General features: G+C 35.5%; 1 protein-coding gene across 1 annotated transcript in view; it reads right to left on the bottom strand.

The window, feature by feature from the left end:
- The window catches only part of NEB (nebulin), a 231,362-nt gene that overhangs the window by 163,495 nt on the left and 51,720 nt on the right, over window positions 1-16,147 (bottom strand). The window contains 11 exon segments of the mRNA XM_069080869.1: window positions 484-591; window positions 1,705-1,809; window positions 4,064-4,270; window positions 5,137-5,448; window positions 7,036-7,143; window positions 7,896-8,000; window positions 9,888-10,094; window positions 10,196-10,507; window positions 12,104-12,211; window positions 12,293-12,397; window positions 15,608-15,706. Coding sequence (XP_068936970.1) covers window positions 484-591; window positions 1,705-1,809; window positions 4,064-4,270; window positions 5,137-5,448; window positions 7,036-7,143; window positions 7,896-8,000; window positions 9,888-10,094; window positions 10,196-10,507; window positions 12,104-12,211; window positions 12,293-12,397; window positions 15,608-15,706 — 1,776 coding nt within the window.

Consider the following 16,147-nt stretch of genomic DNA (forward strand, 5'->3'; position numbering starts at 1 on the left):
ACTATATTTTAACTTTCATTATATTAGAATTACAGTTCCTGGCACATAGTAGGTGCTTAATAAATATTTATTGACTGATTTACTGACTTGTCATTGTACAGTCTTACACATTTCTTGTATAGCATTGTCCATTACTGGGATGTTTCTATTTGAGAATTATATAAATTCCAGTTTTTCCCACAATGAAATTTAAATTAGAAAATGTACCAGCAGTTGAGAGTAATAATGATCACAGGAATTCCAAATATTCCACAGTTGATAAAAAAGCAAAATATTTGCTCCAATTAAATTGGTTTATAGTGATTTTTCAAAAGTGATACAATGTCAGAAGATATTGGCAATTAATTGTAAACTCAAGTGGTAAAGAAAATATTGCATGTGACATTTTCATTATCCTGGTGGAGGTGTGTAACTCCTTGAGAAGACCTTTAAATATTATAGAAAGATATAGAAAAGAAGGACAAATCATTCAATTATACTTACATCACTAGCAATATTCCTCGAAGCTTTTGCAGCAACTATTGGAATGGCATCTGGCTTCAAATCGTAGCCTTTTTTAAGTGTTTTCTTCCAGTCTGCTTTATAATGAGCCTTAAGGAAACAGAAGAGAGATTAAATTTTGCAAACCTGAGAAATTAGTAGGATATAAAAACTCTCTTAAAAACAATAGATTCCCAGCTGAGAAGTCATTTACTCCAATCTCCTCATTTCACAGATGAGGAAACTCTGACCCAGAAAACTTGAGAGACTTATCCCAGGTCAAACCATAGTAAGTGACAGAGCAGAATTTGAACCTAGATCCTCTGATATCAGATCTATTCTAGACCACTTACATTAAGAGAATTCAGTGAGTCATGGGAACCAAGTAGCATTTCTTGACTTTTTTTTTTTTTAATAAAAAGGAAACTGGTTGACTTTTTAAAAATCAACATAAGGACAGAGAAAGGGACTGGATCTGGGATTTCAATACTGTAGTGAACTCACAGATGTGGAGAAGCCCTCGACCAAAGCAAGTGGGCACATTCTTTACAACTTTGAGTCTTAAAGAGTTCCCCAGAACACAGAAAAGTGACTTGCCCTCCCTGTTCTAGGCAACTCTTTTAACGAACCATTTTCAAATTACACTCAGTTTCTTTTGGACTTGATTTTGTTTTCAAACAAGGATTTTTCAGCCTGGAGAAAGGTGCCAGAGTAGTAACTTAAAACAGTTGATAAAGGGTAAGATTGGTCCTGATTCAAAAAATGACTATATGACCTTCAGTTCCATTTACAAAGGGATGAATAAAAATTACATTTTGGCCTCAGGTTAGGTATAAGGAATAGTAAGTAGTTCCTAACTACTATTGAATGTTTCTGTTGAGTGAATGTTAAATGCTTGGGGTAGAGGAGAGGCATTACTTTCTTTGCAAGTCTCTAAAGACAAAACAAGCTCTCAGTCTTACTGTAAAAGTGTAATTCTGCCTCAAGTTGGTGAGATACAAACAATTAGTTATTTGTATTGAGTTATATTATATTCGTAGGTCTACCCCCTCTAGCTCTATGACTCTATGGCAGAGACTTGATTTTAAATCCAGAAGTTTCTATACTTGGTCTTAAAATTCCCAATGTGTAAACTTAACAGCACTTAGGTTGAGAAAAGTCATGTGATCAATCAATAAATCCCAGCTGAGCCATAATTAAATCAACAGAATTCTAAGTACTCACATCACTCATGTTGAGAGCATTAACCTTGGCTTGAATAAATTGTGGTAATTCAGGGTCCAGAGTGTATTTGTGTTTTATTTTCTCCCCTTCTACCTTGTATTTCAACTAAAAAGAAAAGAGATAACATCAAGCACTTCATATATTACATACATACAGTACATACACAGCTCGTTGGCTTCACAGCATCTTAAGGAACACTTGATATTATTTATACTTTGCTCAGGGTAAGGGGGTGCTATGCCAGTGGTTCTCAAAGTGTGGCCAGGGGACATCTGAGGGTCACTGAAACCATTTTAAGGAGTCTTTGAGGTCAAAACTATTTTTATAGTAATATCAAGATACTTTCATTTCAAATATAATAAATATTGGTAGATATAAGTCACATAAACCCCAAATCTTTGGGAGGTCCTCAATAATTTTCAAGAGTGTGAAATGATCATGAGACTAAAATGTTTGAGAATCACTAGCATATTTAAGGGTAAGTGTCCAATAGACATAAAAACTCACAACTATTATTTTGTAGCCAATTGAAAAAGTATGATATGGAACTATAATGATCAATGTGAAGTCAGAAAAGAAAATAATACTATTATTTTTATTCCTATTCATCTGAGATAGTAGGGAGGAATTAAGAAGAGAGAGCAATTAGATATACAATCTCCAAAACTGATTTTGAAAATTCATTTCATTGTGCCCATCCTTTAAGATTCTTTTTTTAATTTTGTTTTTAATTTATAGAAAGTGAGTTATAAAATGGACAATTTCAATTATGCTAAATTTAAAAAGATGTCATACAAACAAAATAAATGTAGCTAAGATCAGAAAGAAAACAGAAAATTGGGAAAATATTTCTATAGGCAGTGTATCAGATAAAGGTATCATATCTAAAATATTTAAAGAATTTTTGTCAAATCCTTTAAGATTCTTACAAAGGCTGTTAAAAATCTTCAGAACTAACTGACACGATTTTCTTCCTTTATATTTTCTAGTTCCTACTCTCTCATAAAGGTATTTATATATATGTATATATATATATATATATATAAAATAGATATTAAAACAGACAGCATGCAGGGTGATAAGGAACATACCTAGATAACCAGGACCAATATTAATTATACAATATTATTTATTAATAAATATATTATTACAAGAATAGTAATAATAATTGTAATCAAAATAGCCCACAAGCACTTTCCTCATACAACTCTACAAGATAGGTGATATAAATAATATTATATACATTTTCAATTGAGAAAACTGAGGAATAGAAAAGTGAAGTAACTATTCCTACATCTTGATTATAATGATAAGAATATCTGGTTAAGACATGGGAAATACAGGAAATTAAAATTTAAAATCAGAGAAATAATACATATTTGCTAAATTGAACTGAAATTTTGAGTCAAAGAGAATAACTGCACTATTAATTATAAATAATTGCTAGGTATGGTGGTGGAAACCTGTAATTCCTACCTGTTACCTAACTCTGGCACCAAAATGGTTAGTCCCTAAGAGTCAGGGAGAGTAGGATCAAGTTGCCTAAGAAAGGGCAAATTGGCAAAGCTTCCAGTGTGATCAGGGTGGGATTGGGCTACACTCCTAGTCTGAGTGAGAAGGTGACACTCAGCCTTTCTTCCCTTTTTTTTTTGGTGAGGCAATTGGGGTTAAGTGACTTGCCCAGGGTCACACAGTTAGTAAGCGTCAAGTGTCTGGTCAGAGGCTGAATTTGAACTCAGGTCCTCCTGACTTCAGGGCCAGTGCTCTCTCCACTGCACCACCTAGCTGCCCCCCCCTTTTTTTAAAGGAAACAGTTTTGCTCTAAGAGTTGACCTTTTCCAGATCCTTAGGGATCTGGAAAACAGTTTTGGAAAACAGTACTAAGACCTATAAAAGCACACCGAGCCCTGGAAAAATCATTTCACTCCATAGCAAAAAATAGTTAACTTCAGACAGAGTCAAGAATGACCCTAATGTTTTTGTCTATTAGATATTTAGGTGAAAACAGCTCAAAGCTTTCAGAACTTGGCAAATAGTCTTCTTTGAACTCTTATTTTCCCATCAGTAGACTCTGCAATATGTTGTGTGAATTCCCTCAGCTCCTGTGCTACATGCTTAAACTCCAAGTCACTTCAAAAGGGAAATATTTTCATTTCAGCTTTGAAAGTATTTTCCCCCTGTTTGCATAAACATTCCCTCAATGGTTGGAAGCACTTCCTTAGCTCTACTGAAGTTAAACAGTTCCTGTTGCAAGATGGTATGGCAGCAGGACCTGAGGTCTTAATCAGCAGCAAGCTCTTTTAAAAAGAGCATTTTGGTCAGTAACTAGCACACACACTTGTGAAATAAAACTACTTACATCACTCAGCTGCTTTGTATTTTGCTGAGCCAAAACCATGCCCATGGAGTCTGGCAGACTTGTGAATTTGATCGTGTCTGGGTGCTGTCGATATTTCCTCTCACTTAAGGCCTCTCCAGCCTTCTTGGCTTTTTCGACCTCCAGAGAACCTATAGGGATCCAGCCAATGCCCTTGAAGAAGCTGTTGTAATCTTCTTTATATACATTCTACAAAAAAAAAATCTCGTGTGAGAAAACATCACAGAGAATATTGAAAGAATGTTTCTGAAACCCACTATTCTGCCCAGGTGAAGGGAATATTTAGGTTGATTTTTTTTTATCATACTTGATCTATACAAAGATTTTGATCTATGTCTAGAAATGAGTCATTGTCACTTTCCAAGGCCACAAGTGAGTTCTTAAGTGAATTTTCTAAATTAACAAAAAAAAAATGTGCATCATTTGCTTATGGTGCAGCTCTCTAGCACATAGACCAATTAAGTACACAATTAAGGCTTTGTCTTCCCATTTAGCTATTTGGTGATTCAGAAATGCACACAAAATGAGAACTTGAATTTGAGTTGGAAAAAAAGTTAAACTGCCTCTCTTGACTTCAGTAATGCTTTCTATTATATTGATATAGTATAAAGTATATACATAGATATATACTTTCTGTATACTGATAGTACAATATCAAAAAAGTTATTCAAAACCTCCATATTTATAGATCTCATTTCTTCACTAACAGGAAATCTTAGATTACATTAAACTTTTCATGATTATAGAGGAACAGAAACTGATTAGCCTTTATAGCTAATGAGATATAATCTTCTCTTTGACTTATGAGATTGTTAAAGAGAAAAATGTCCACTGTTATGAAGAGAGCAAAAGAAGTCAATGAAAACTGGCCATGTGCTCCAGCTTTGGAGACTTTTTAGTTAGTCATTGAGAATAAAATATAGAACTGAGTTAAGATCTCTTAGTATAATCTGAAGTCAAACACAGAAGGAAAATTAGTAGTTAATTAGTAAATTAGTAGTTAATTAAATGGCTAAAATAAATATCATGGAACCATTATTCTTACACATACTTACATCACTCTGAATCTGCATCATATTCTTTGTAAGTTCAAGATTCATAGCATCTGGCAAGTAAGTGTAATGGTGTATCGGCTGTTTATAGTTGACGTTGGTGGCAACTTCCTGGGCCATTTTCGCAGCAGTGATGCTGACCATGTCCCTAGGTGTATGATAGCTAGTCTTGGTGTTCTCATAGTTCTTCTTGTATTCACGATCAGACTGCATCTTTGCCACATTCATGAAGTGGACTAACTTGGGATCATCTTGAAGGCTTCTAAAACCAACATGTTTTCCTTTTGACTTTTCATATGCTTCTTTATATTTATACTGCAAAAAATGGTACAGTTATCAGATAGATACATTACCATGTGAGGTAGGATTGTATCATGCAGACACAGAGAGAAATTCAACTTGTGGTTGTCTTGTTGGAGGCACTATGAGAAATGCCAGACCAGACAGAAAATGATTATAAACAATCCCCGAATATTAAAGAATCGTTCAGTAAATTCTGGACCTGTTTTTGCTCTTTATTGTGTACCTTTAAGGCTATTTGAATGTAGAGATTCTCTAAAAAGAGTAAAACATGAAGACACTTTGGGAAACATGAAGAATTACCAAGAATTAGTCCTATGTCTGTGTGTCTCGGTACAGCAATCTAACCAAGCGTTGGGTTTTTTCCCCTGCATAGGGATGGGGGGAGGTGGAGGGATTGTACACGAAATTTTATTGTATTGCATTTTTTGTATTTGTATTTATTGTATTAGGGAATTCCTAAATGAGTCCATTTTCTCTATCAATGAAGATTGCACTCTAAAATATGCCTAGAGAAGAGAGGTTAAGTGGCTTGCCAAGAGTCATATAGCCAGTATGTATGAGGCAAGACTTGAGCCCAGCTCTTATTGGCTTCAAGGTGGCTATACTACCCTGAATGCACCCATTCTTGTCTGATTTCAAAAACTAAACAGAGTTCAACGTGGGTAGTACTTGAAAGAAGATTAGGAAATAATCCCTTGCTGGCTTTTCTTAATGGAATTTTTAATGGAATAACCCAAACATCAGAGTCCATCTTTACATTTCCCAAAATATAATGCATACTTTCTCACTCATCATAAATCCATCTAAAATATGTATATTTCATATATAAAACTAGAAAAAGATGTCCCCAAGTTCATACTCAAGCAGTTGGGGATAATGTTTTTACATTTTATCAACATAGTTCCATCATTCATTTGTGCTACATGTACTATGCACCCCACTATATGTAAGAAGGTACTAAAAAAAAGAATATGCTCACTCCCTCTTTTTCTTTTCTAAATGCAGATTAAATATCATGGTGTAGTGTGGTGCCAGTGAAGACTCTAGGGAACTTGTAATGTTTCTAAGAAATGTTTTTCCATTGATAGGAAGATTGTATAAAAAAACAAATGTATACTTTTCTGTTATAGATGATCTGAGCATCTATTTACATGAAACAAAATATCATGAGGGAATGGATCCCTTTCCATTTGGCTGTGAAAATCTATTCATTCTATTTGACACTCTTTACATCTCCCTCACACAACTATAATGCAGGCAGTCATCTGAATCCAGCATAGTAATGCCAGTCAATCTGTTTTATTGAAAGCAAAAGTAAAATGTCAGGGAAATGTGTCAGTAGAGGTAATTTGCACCATGAATCAGGAGAGCAAACTGCTGTCAGCTCCATGACAGCTTTACCAACTGGGGTCAACTAAAAGGAATAATAAATAAGGTTTTAAAATGGACAGGTTTCCAAAACATTAACAATTTTGGGGGGAATTTGAATAGATGATAAATTCAAAATATCACTGCCAATAAAATAGCACTTAAGGAAGTACACATTTGATTGCTTTTTAAAATGATATCACACAAACTTCACCTGAAATTTATACTCACATCACTAGCAATGTTTCTAGAAGCCTTGGCTGCAGCAATTGGAATAGCATCACCCTTCACGTTGTTTCCCTTGGCTATTAAATCATGCCAGTCACGTTTATAACATGCCTGGAAAAGAATTACAAAAGTGATTCCAGTATTCTAAGTTCTGATCAATCAAAAGTTAATTCTAGACTACTGGGCCATTTTTTAAAAAGCAATTAAGTTTTTAATGAATCCTATATGTTGCCCTGTTTGTGGCACATTTTTTTTTAAAGCATATCACATTTAGAATAGTGACTGCATCGAGAGAGGCTTACTACGGTTTGGAATGATCAAATTATATTTGGAAAATGGTATTCAGTGTGAGACCAGCATCTTTTAAGGAGGACATTAACAAAACAGAGTGTATTATATGGAGAATGGCTAGGACAGTGAAGGCACTGGAATCCCTATAGTATAAGCAATGACTGGACGAACTGGAAATGTTTCATGTAGAAAAAGTTGACAGTAAACAAGGTGACTGACTTGAGATCAAAGATTTCTCCACCTTCAAATAGTAACACGAAGATATATTACATAAACTAAAGACTAGACTTATTTTATGAAGCTCCAGGAAGCAGAATTAAGACCAACTAGAAAGGAAACAAAATTCAGATCAATAAAGGGAAGAATTTTCTGACAAAGAGAGTTGGCCAATAATGGAATGGACTGCTTTGCAAAATAGTGAGCTCCCAGTCACTGGAAATGTTCAGGGAATTATTAAAGCGATTCCTATAGTGGATAAAAGGAGGATGATATTAAGGAGTTTTCTAGTCCCAGAATTTCATGATTTCATTAATGAATTAAGTAGACATCATACCACTCTCAATTCTACTTACATCACTGATATTGTAAGCATTACATTTGGCCTGAATAAACTGAGGAAGGTCGGGGCTCATGATGTATTTGTGTTTCACTTCTTCTCCTTTAGCTTTGTAAAGGATCTGCAATAACAACAATACAAAATAAAACTCAGCACATGCAAAAGGAAAATTCCCACACGGTCTTATGGAAAGGTGTTAGTCTAATATTCCAACATATGAATAATTTTTTAAAAGATTAACTATATTTCCTTATGTTTGAGAAGCTTGGACATTTACACACCTTTGAGGAAAAATAATCGTATTTCAAGTCTCATAGAAGAAAAATAGAAAGAAAAAACTCTGAGGGAAATAAAATTGCCTTTGCCCATCGATGAATGAAAAAAATTAGCCTTTGAATACTCACCAAATGGGAAGATAATTAAAAAGTTTGACAAACTGGTATTAATAGCAGAATACATTGAAATTAGAAAGATTTATTCTTTGACAATTGAATTCTCAACTCTTTAGGATTTTTTCCTTGTAAAAATAATATTTAAGTTAAAGCCTCATACTTAATTGCAATTTCAATGCCCCAATCATATAATTATTCCTTTTGATAGGAAAGGCATAATATTATAAGATGATAGGACCATAAATTTTGAGCTGGGAGATATCTTAGGATCATCAAGCCTAACCCTCCTCATTTTAAAGATGAAGAAACTGAGCCAATGAAAGATTAGGTGACTTGCCCAAAGTCACCAAGTGGAAAGTGTCAGAACCAGGATAGAAGTCATGTCTTCTGCTTTCAAACCCAGTGCTCTTTCCACAATGTCATGCCACCTCATTTTAGCTTTCTGTTGACTGTTTTTTGGACTTATAGAGGGACAAAGAAGCACATAGGCCTTCCATATAAAAATGTCTTTTCCTTTTCATAACCTTTCAAATGAAATGATTTGTTTGAAATTTCATAGTGTATGCTCATGCTCTGGAATAAAAAATAAAATCCCAACCCTTTCACTCTCAATTTTCTCTATCAAGTGTCATGTGTAGACAGACAAGTAAAATGTTTCAACTGAAATCTGTAAATATTCCAAAATAAACCCAACCTCAAGAATCAAAACAATCTGGGGAAAATATCTGTACTCTACCTTAACAGAAACATTAACAATGGACAAAAGTCCTACTAGTTGTGAAGTTACTGTCTGTTTTAGTACAGATCAATATGCTTGATCTTTTTTTTTTTTTTTTGCTTTTTGGAGGGCAATTGGGGTTAAGTGATTTGCCCAAGGTCACACAACTAGTTTTTGTGTTGAGTGTCTGAGGCTGGTTTTGAACTCAGCTCTTCCTGACTCTAGGGCTGGTGCTCTATTCACTGCACCACCTAGCCATCCCAATATGCTTGATCTTAACGTTATATGGCTTCCATCAGCTGTAACACACACATTGATTATATTTAGGCAAACATATTAAGGTATCGCTTTTCCACCAAAGCCAGAAAATGAGTTTGTCTGCTATTATATCACACTGGATGAATTCTGACTGGCAAAACACATGTCCCAGAATAAGATATCTATTTACTTCTAGAGTCTGAGTGATTATTGCTTCAAATTGCTCCATTTATAGCAATGACTTACCATTAACAAATCCTAAAAACTTAGCATGGGAACTAAAGGACAAATTTATTGTGAGCATAGTGGTTGGCTTCCTAGGTTTAATATGCTATATATACGCATACAATACTGAGGTACAGATTTTCACTAGCCAAGTTTACCCACTAAGTGTTTCAAAGGCAGTTTATATAATAGGGAAAAGTGTGAGGAAATGGAATAATAATAACTAATAATAGAGGAAGACATAAGAAAAATTAAACAGTAAAGTTGCAAGGGTTTTTTTTTCTATTTTTAACAACTTTTGGTCAAAAGCAACAAAATTCTGACCTGATCCTCAAGTTTGAAAAAAAAATTTTGCTTAGTTATAGTGTCAGTTTTCCTTTCCTTTCGTTTACTTTCTCCCTTCTAGTATACTCACATCACTGGTTTGCTGTGTATTCTGCTTTGCCTGGACCATAACTGGAGAATCCACAATACTGGTAAATTTGAGGGTATCTGGATGCTGTCTGTACTTCTTTTCATTCAGTGCATCACCAGCTTTTTTCACTTTCTCTACCTCCAGAGAGCCAATGGGGACCCAGCCAATACCTTTCATCCAGTTATTATAGTCTTCCTTGTAGGCGTTCTTTAATAAAAAGAGAGAGAAAATGGAAGCAAGTGTAGGAAATTCTTTATGCCTAAATTCTGAGTTTGAACATTTTCTTTTGCTAAGTACATGCAACTTACATCACTCTGAATGTGCATCATATTTTTAGACAACTCCAGATCCATGGCATCAGGCAGGTAGGTATAATGATGGAGCTGATGCTTATAATTAACATTACTGACGAGATCCTGAGCTTTCTTAGCTCCAACAACATTGAACATATCATAAGGTGTGTTGTACTTGGTTTTGGACTTTTCATAGTCTTTCTTGTACTCCCGATCAGATTGCAACTTGGCAACATTCATATAGTGAACCAGTTTGGGGTCATCTTGGAGACTTTGGAAGCCCACCATTTTCCCTTTGGCTTTCTCATAGTCTTTCTTGTACTGAACCTATTCAAATCAAAGGATGAAAAAATTACCACTTAGTTGTGAGAGTTGGGTTTTTTTGAGGGGGTGGAGGGAGGAAAATGAAACATCTTATCCCTTAGACAATTTGGAGACAAAAGCAAATTTGTTTCCCAGAAATTACTCCAGTTAAGTTTTTTTAAGTTAAGTACAATCTATTTTAATACTTTGTAAGATAGAAAGGTAAATTTAAATTGTTAAGTTAGATGGAATCTAATGATTGAGTAGTAGTGAAAAATCAAGTCAATTTAAAGTAATTTGCTAAAACACTTTGTAAAGGTAATGAAGTGTAAGGGGGAGATTTATAGAAGAAAAGAATAATTACATATAGAAAGTGAAAGACATAGGTTAGACTGAAAGGTTGCATAGAATAATGGATAAAAGCAAGACTCAGGGAAGAACTGATATTGTTCATTCAAATTGCTCTTCTGAAACACAAGTGTAAATTTCTTAAATTAAGGATCCCTTAGTCATATAAGAATTATAAAGGATCAAGACAGTATTTCATAATTAACCTTAAAACAATTCCCAAGGAGCCTGTTATGACAAGGTCTTTGTACTAAACAAAGACTACATGACCAGTGGTTTATCTTGGTCTAAAGAAATTCAAATAAGACATATGTTAGATTGCAAGTTCCTTGAGGACAAGGATTGTGTTTGCCTTTCTTTGTCTCTCCAGTGCTCAGTGCAGTGCCCAGCATGTGGTAGATGCTTCTTCTGAATTGTAAGGGGTATTTGATAAGAACTAATTACTGTGGGAGTTTATACATATCCTTTGTTCAAAGATATAAGTATATAAAGCACATAAAATGGTCTAGCAACCATCTATCTTAGATGATGGTTTGCAAGTAACTTTTACCTGCAATTGAAGTAATAGACATGGTGACTTCTTAGGATGCTTATTAATCCATAATTAATTTTAATTGGTTCAATAATCACTTATTAAATGTTTAATAAGCAGCATCAGGTGAGGAGGTAGAGTGAGAGAGCTGATGTTTAGAATGGTTGTTATTGATGAGATGTAGATTCTAAGTTTCCATAGTTCAAACAATATTGAAAATATACTGGTGTGTATTAATCTTGGTTTGGGGCTTTACACAGTCATTGTGTACAGGGAACTATTAAGATAAGATAAGGCCTTGCCCTCACAGAGTTTACAGTCTAGAATCAGACACAAGCACAGACAGCTATGATAGCTAAGATGCAAAACAAGGTGCCTCGTGAAGTCTGATTGGGGAAGTTGCTATAAATAGAATGGAATTAAGGAAAACTTCATAGAGGATCATAGGTTTAGAGCTAGAGGGATCTTATAGGGCACCTAGTTCAATGCCTACTGTTACATATAAGGAAACTGAGGCCCAGTTATGACTTGCTCACTATTATATGGTTAATTAATAGATTCAGGATTGGAATTCATGCCCTTGGAGTCCAAAGGTTGCTTTCTTTCAAGATAACCACATTACCTCATCAGGTAACATTTGAGTTGGGCCTTAAAAGATGGATAAAAATTGAACACAAATCCACAGAATTCTATTTTCTGTAAATAGCTCTTAGAAGAATGTGAGAAATGATTGAACTCACGTCACTAGCAGCCTGTCTAGCAGCTTTGGCAGCTTTAATAGGGATGGCGTCGGTTCTGAGGTCATAGCCCTTTTTGCTCAAGTCTTTCAAGTCTGCTTTGTATAGATTCTGGAAGAAGGTAACATTCAGATTAACTTCAACCACATCATAGACAGGTAAATAAGCACCCAGACTGCAGAATGAACTTACTTCACTAATATTGTAGGCATTAACTTTAGCCTGAATGAACTGGGGCAGGTCAGCTGGTAGGTTATACTTGTGAAGTATTTCTTCTCCTTTGGCTTTGTACAGAATCTGCAATAAAAACAAAACAGGGAAAACAGTTTGATATCCAAAGAAAATAATTTCAAATTGACTTTCAGACTGTACAGGAAAGGATCCTCGAGAAGGGGCTTTTCTGGTATCCACACATCCATCTGAAAAAACATATGCCCTGATGGACCCATCTAGAATCCAAGGGGGGATTTCTTCCATTCTGACGGAGCACTGGGATATAATTAACAAATATTGGCAAGTTTTAGTTGGCAGGGTACCTCATAGCAAGGACATGCAGGTTCCCTAATTAGTACACAAGGAGACTCAATTGTAATCTCAGCTCCTTTGTCCCTTAGAGAGTCATCATGGTTTTTAGGAACACTCCTGGGATATGGAGAAAGATGGTCTACCATAACCTAGAACTATGTTGGGGCCCATTCTCAAAATTAGGAGGCCTTTTGGGTAGTTGTGTTAGTTTTGGTTTCCCCAAAAATTATGATTGGAACTCAACTAGGTTCCCCAGGAAATTATCCTCCTCTCTTTCTTCCTGCCCCTTCCCATTCTACAGATTAGAACCTATGAAAAAGCCCTAAATCAGAGGTTAATTTACATTAAAAATAGCTAGCATTTATATAGCACTTTAGGGTTTGCAGAGTACTTTACATGTTTTATGCCATCTCATCCTGATAACAATCCTGCGAGGTACATGCTATTCTTAATCCCATTTTACAGGTGAGGAAACTGAGGATGAGAAAGGTCAAATGACTTATTTAGGGTCACACAGCTAGTATCTAAGACCATATTAGAACTCAGGTCTTCCTGAATTCTTTGAACACTCTGCTGTGCCACCGAGTTGCCCCTAGAAGTTATCCAGTCCAGTAAAGACCCATTTTCTTGGAAAACAAAAAGAGGGTTAAAGGTAAGGGATACAGAACTTGTAAGTGTTAGATATTTCCTCCCAACCACTCTGAAAGCACATAAACAAATATAAATACAGTAGACATTGGACAGGGTGGGCAGGGCTTTGGGGGATGGTGGTGGTGTAGATAACCAAATAACTCCTTTTCTAATGATATGAGGGCCCTTGAACATGATAGGACGTACCCTCCCCCACAGAAAATTCCACTCCAATGAGTAAGCAGAGCATAGTGCTGAGCACACAGGAGGGGCTTCCTCTGGATTGGAAGAGTTTTGTGAAGGTTTGTGAAACCAATACTAATTTGGTCAAAGTATTATAACATTGTTTTCCAAACATACCACTCCCTATTACCTGCAGCTAGATGGCACAGAAGATAGAGTGTTGGATCTGCAGTCAGGAAGACAAGTTCAAATCCAGTTTCAAAAATTTACTAGTTGTGTGACCTTAGGCAAGTCACTTAACCTTTGTCTGCCTCAGTTTCTTCTGTCTTAAACAAGTGATCATTATAGCTCCCACCTCTCAGGGTGGTTGTGAAGATCAATTGAGAAAATACTTGTAAAGCACTTATCATAGTACCTGGCATGTATTAGGCACTTGTTCCCTTCACCCCATTACTTCAAAGATCAAACTTAAAGACCTCCATTTGGCATTTAAACTCTTCACAATCTGCTCCACCTCAACATTCCCACCTTATTGCATATATCTCCCCTTCACATAAACTATGATGCTGCCAAATTGGCTTTCTTACTTTTCCTCTTTTGTGACTTTTGGTCTTTCATCTCTGTGCTTTTAAAAACTTTAGTTGCCCCCTATACCTCAAAATATGGGCATCAAGGTGGCTAAGTGGATAGAGGACTGGGCTTGGAACCAGAAAGACTCCTCTTCCTGAGTTCAAGTCTGACCTCAGACACTTACTAGCTATGTGACCCTGGACAAGTCATTTAACCCTATTTGCCTCAGTTTCCTCTTCTGGAAAATGAGTTGGAGATGGCAAACCACTACAGTATCTCTGCCAAGAAAACCCCAAATGGGGTTAACTGAGAGTTGGACATGACTGAAAAAATCATCTAACAAAAACAAAATGCCTCAAATATATTTCTTCTAAACCTCCACACCCTTAAAATCCCTAGTTTCTTTCTAGGGTCAGCTCAAATGCTACCCTAACATAACTTCCTTGATGAACCCCTACCCCACCCCCAAATACTACTGCATTTCCTCAAAATTACTTCGTGCCTACTATATATGTATATACTTACATGCATACATGTCATTTTGCCTGTCTAGATTGTAAGTTCCTTGAGGACAGGACCTATTTTACTCTTGTATTTGCATTCCCAATGCTAGAAAAGGGTCTGGCTGATAGTAGGTGCTAAATAAGTGTTTGTTGATTGAAAAATTGATTGATTGATCTCTAAATTTAGAACTTACCCTGGTTGAAACTGTGAAATGAGGAAAGTTTGTTTTATAGGCTTCATCCTCTTTTTTGTGTGTCCCTTACCCCTCTCTCTAGTATTCCAATCCCATCACTCTAGATACCCAGAGTCTTTCACATAGAAAATCTGTGCTAATAAAAGTGTCTGGTAGCAGTAATTTATATTAGTGCAAATTTCAGTTAACATATTATTTCTCTAAAGAGCTTTGTATTTTATACTTTTTTCTCTAGTTGTAGGATGAAAGATTTTCCCTACTTGCTAGTAATAAAAGAATCTTAGGCACCATTGAGCTCATGAGATATATATGACATAAAGCTATATGTATATACATAAAGTATATATGTATACATATGTGTACATATACATATATGTATGCATACATATGTCAGGAGTACCAGCAAACTCTCTTCCCCATTCCAGGCCTATCAAAGATCTATATCTATATCATCTACATCTATAGATATATTTATGTGGGAAAGACTAGAACCATGAAAAGTATACCATGTAGTCAGCTGCCTGTGCTACCATTCATATAAGGGTGATGCTGGTACTTTCTCCCATATCATTCAGTTTATCATTAATTTTCTTTTCAGGAGTCACAGAAAGATGAGCCTGAGGCTCTCCTTCCCATTTGTGGACATTTCTTACCTTTGCCATAGGTAACATGTCACATATAGAAATGGAAAGACAGAATTGTCTTCACAATTATTCTATTACATAGCATTTTCTAGGAATATTCAATTTGATGGGTTTTATAGGTGCAGACATTGGAGATATAAACAAATAGGAGAAACCAGGGATATTCTGCATTGGGTATTGCTATAGATAACAAGAACATTTGAACTAAGTACTTATTTTATCAACACATATCAGGACATGGACGTAATTGCCACTTACATCACTCCTCTGGGCCTGGTTGATTTTAGACTGTACTGTAATGGGAGCATCCTCAATGGCAGTAAATTTGAGAGTGTCTGGATGCTGGCGGTATTTTTTCTGTTCAATAAATAAAGAAAATAAATAAATAGAGAGAAAGAACAAAGTTTCATATTCCTAAAGTCTCATAACGTTTCCAGGCAAAATCTTCAAGAAATTATTTCAGGGTAATAAGAATTGATCTTGCTATAAAATACATGAACAACCATAGTTGTGTTTCTTTGGAAAATGAATATGCATCCTCCAGGCTTAAAGACAAGGCTAAGCTCACAGAGTGCCTCACTCATTGTGGTATCAGCTACACAATTTACAAAGGTAGCATTCAAACCTTATGTTTAATTTCCTCTCATAACAATAAAAACACATCCCTTATTTCAGGAGAATTCATGGAAAAAGCCTCCCATGGCATTACAGTAAAACACAAGAAGGTTTTTGACCCCCTCAGAAGTAAAGTTTGTAAAATCTGACACTTGCTAAAGATGTCTCAGGATAATTTTCTCC

This window comes from Petaurus breviceps, unplaced genomic scaffold (genome assembly GCF_028583685.1).
Source record: "Petaurus breviceps papuanus isolate PSGF00001 unplaced genomic scaffold, PetGlider_PUasm1.0 91133, whole genome shotgun sequence".
NCBI classification, from domain to species: Eukaryota; Metazoa; Chordata; class Mammalia; order Diprotodontia; family Petauridae; genus Petaurus; species Petaurus breviceps.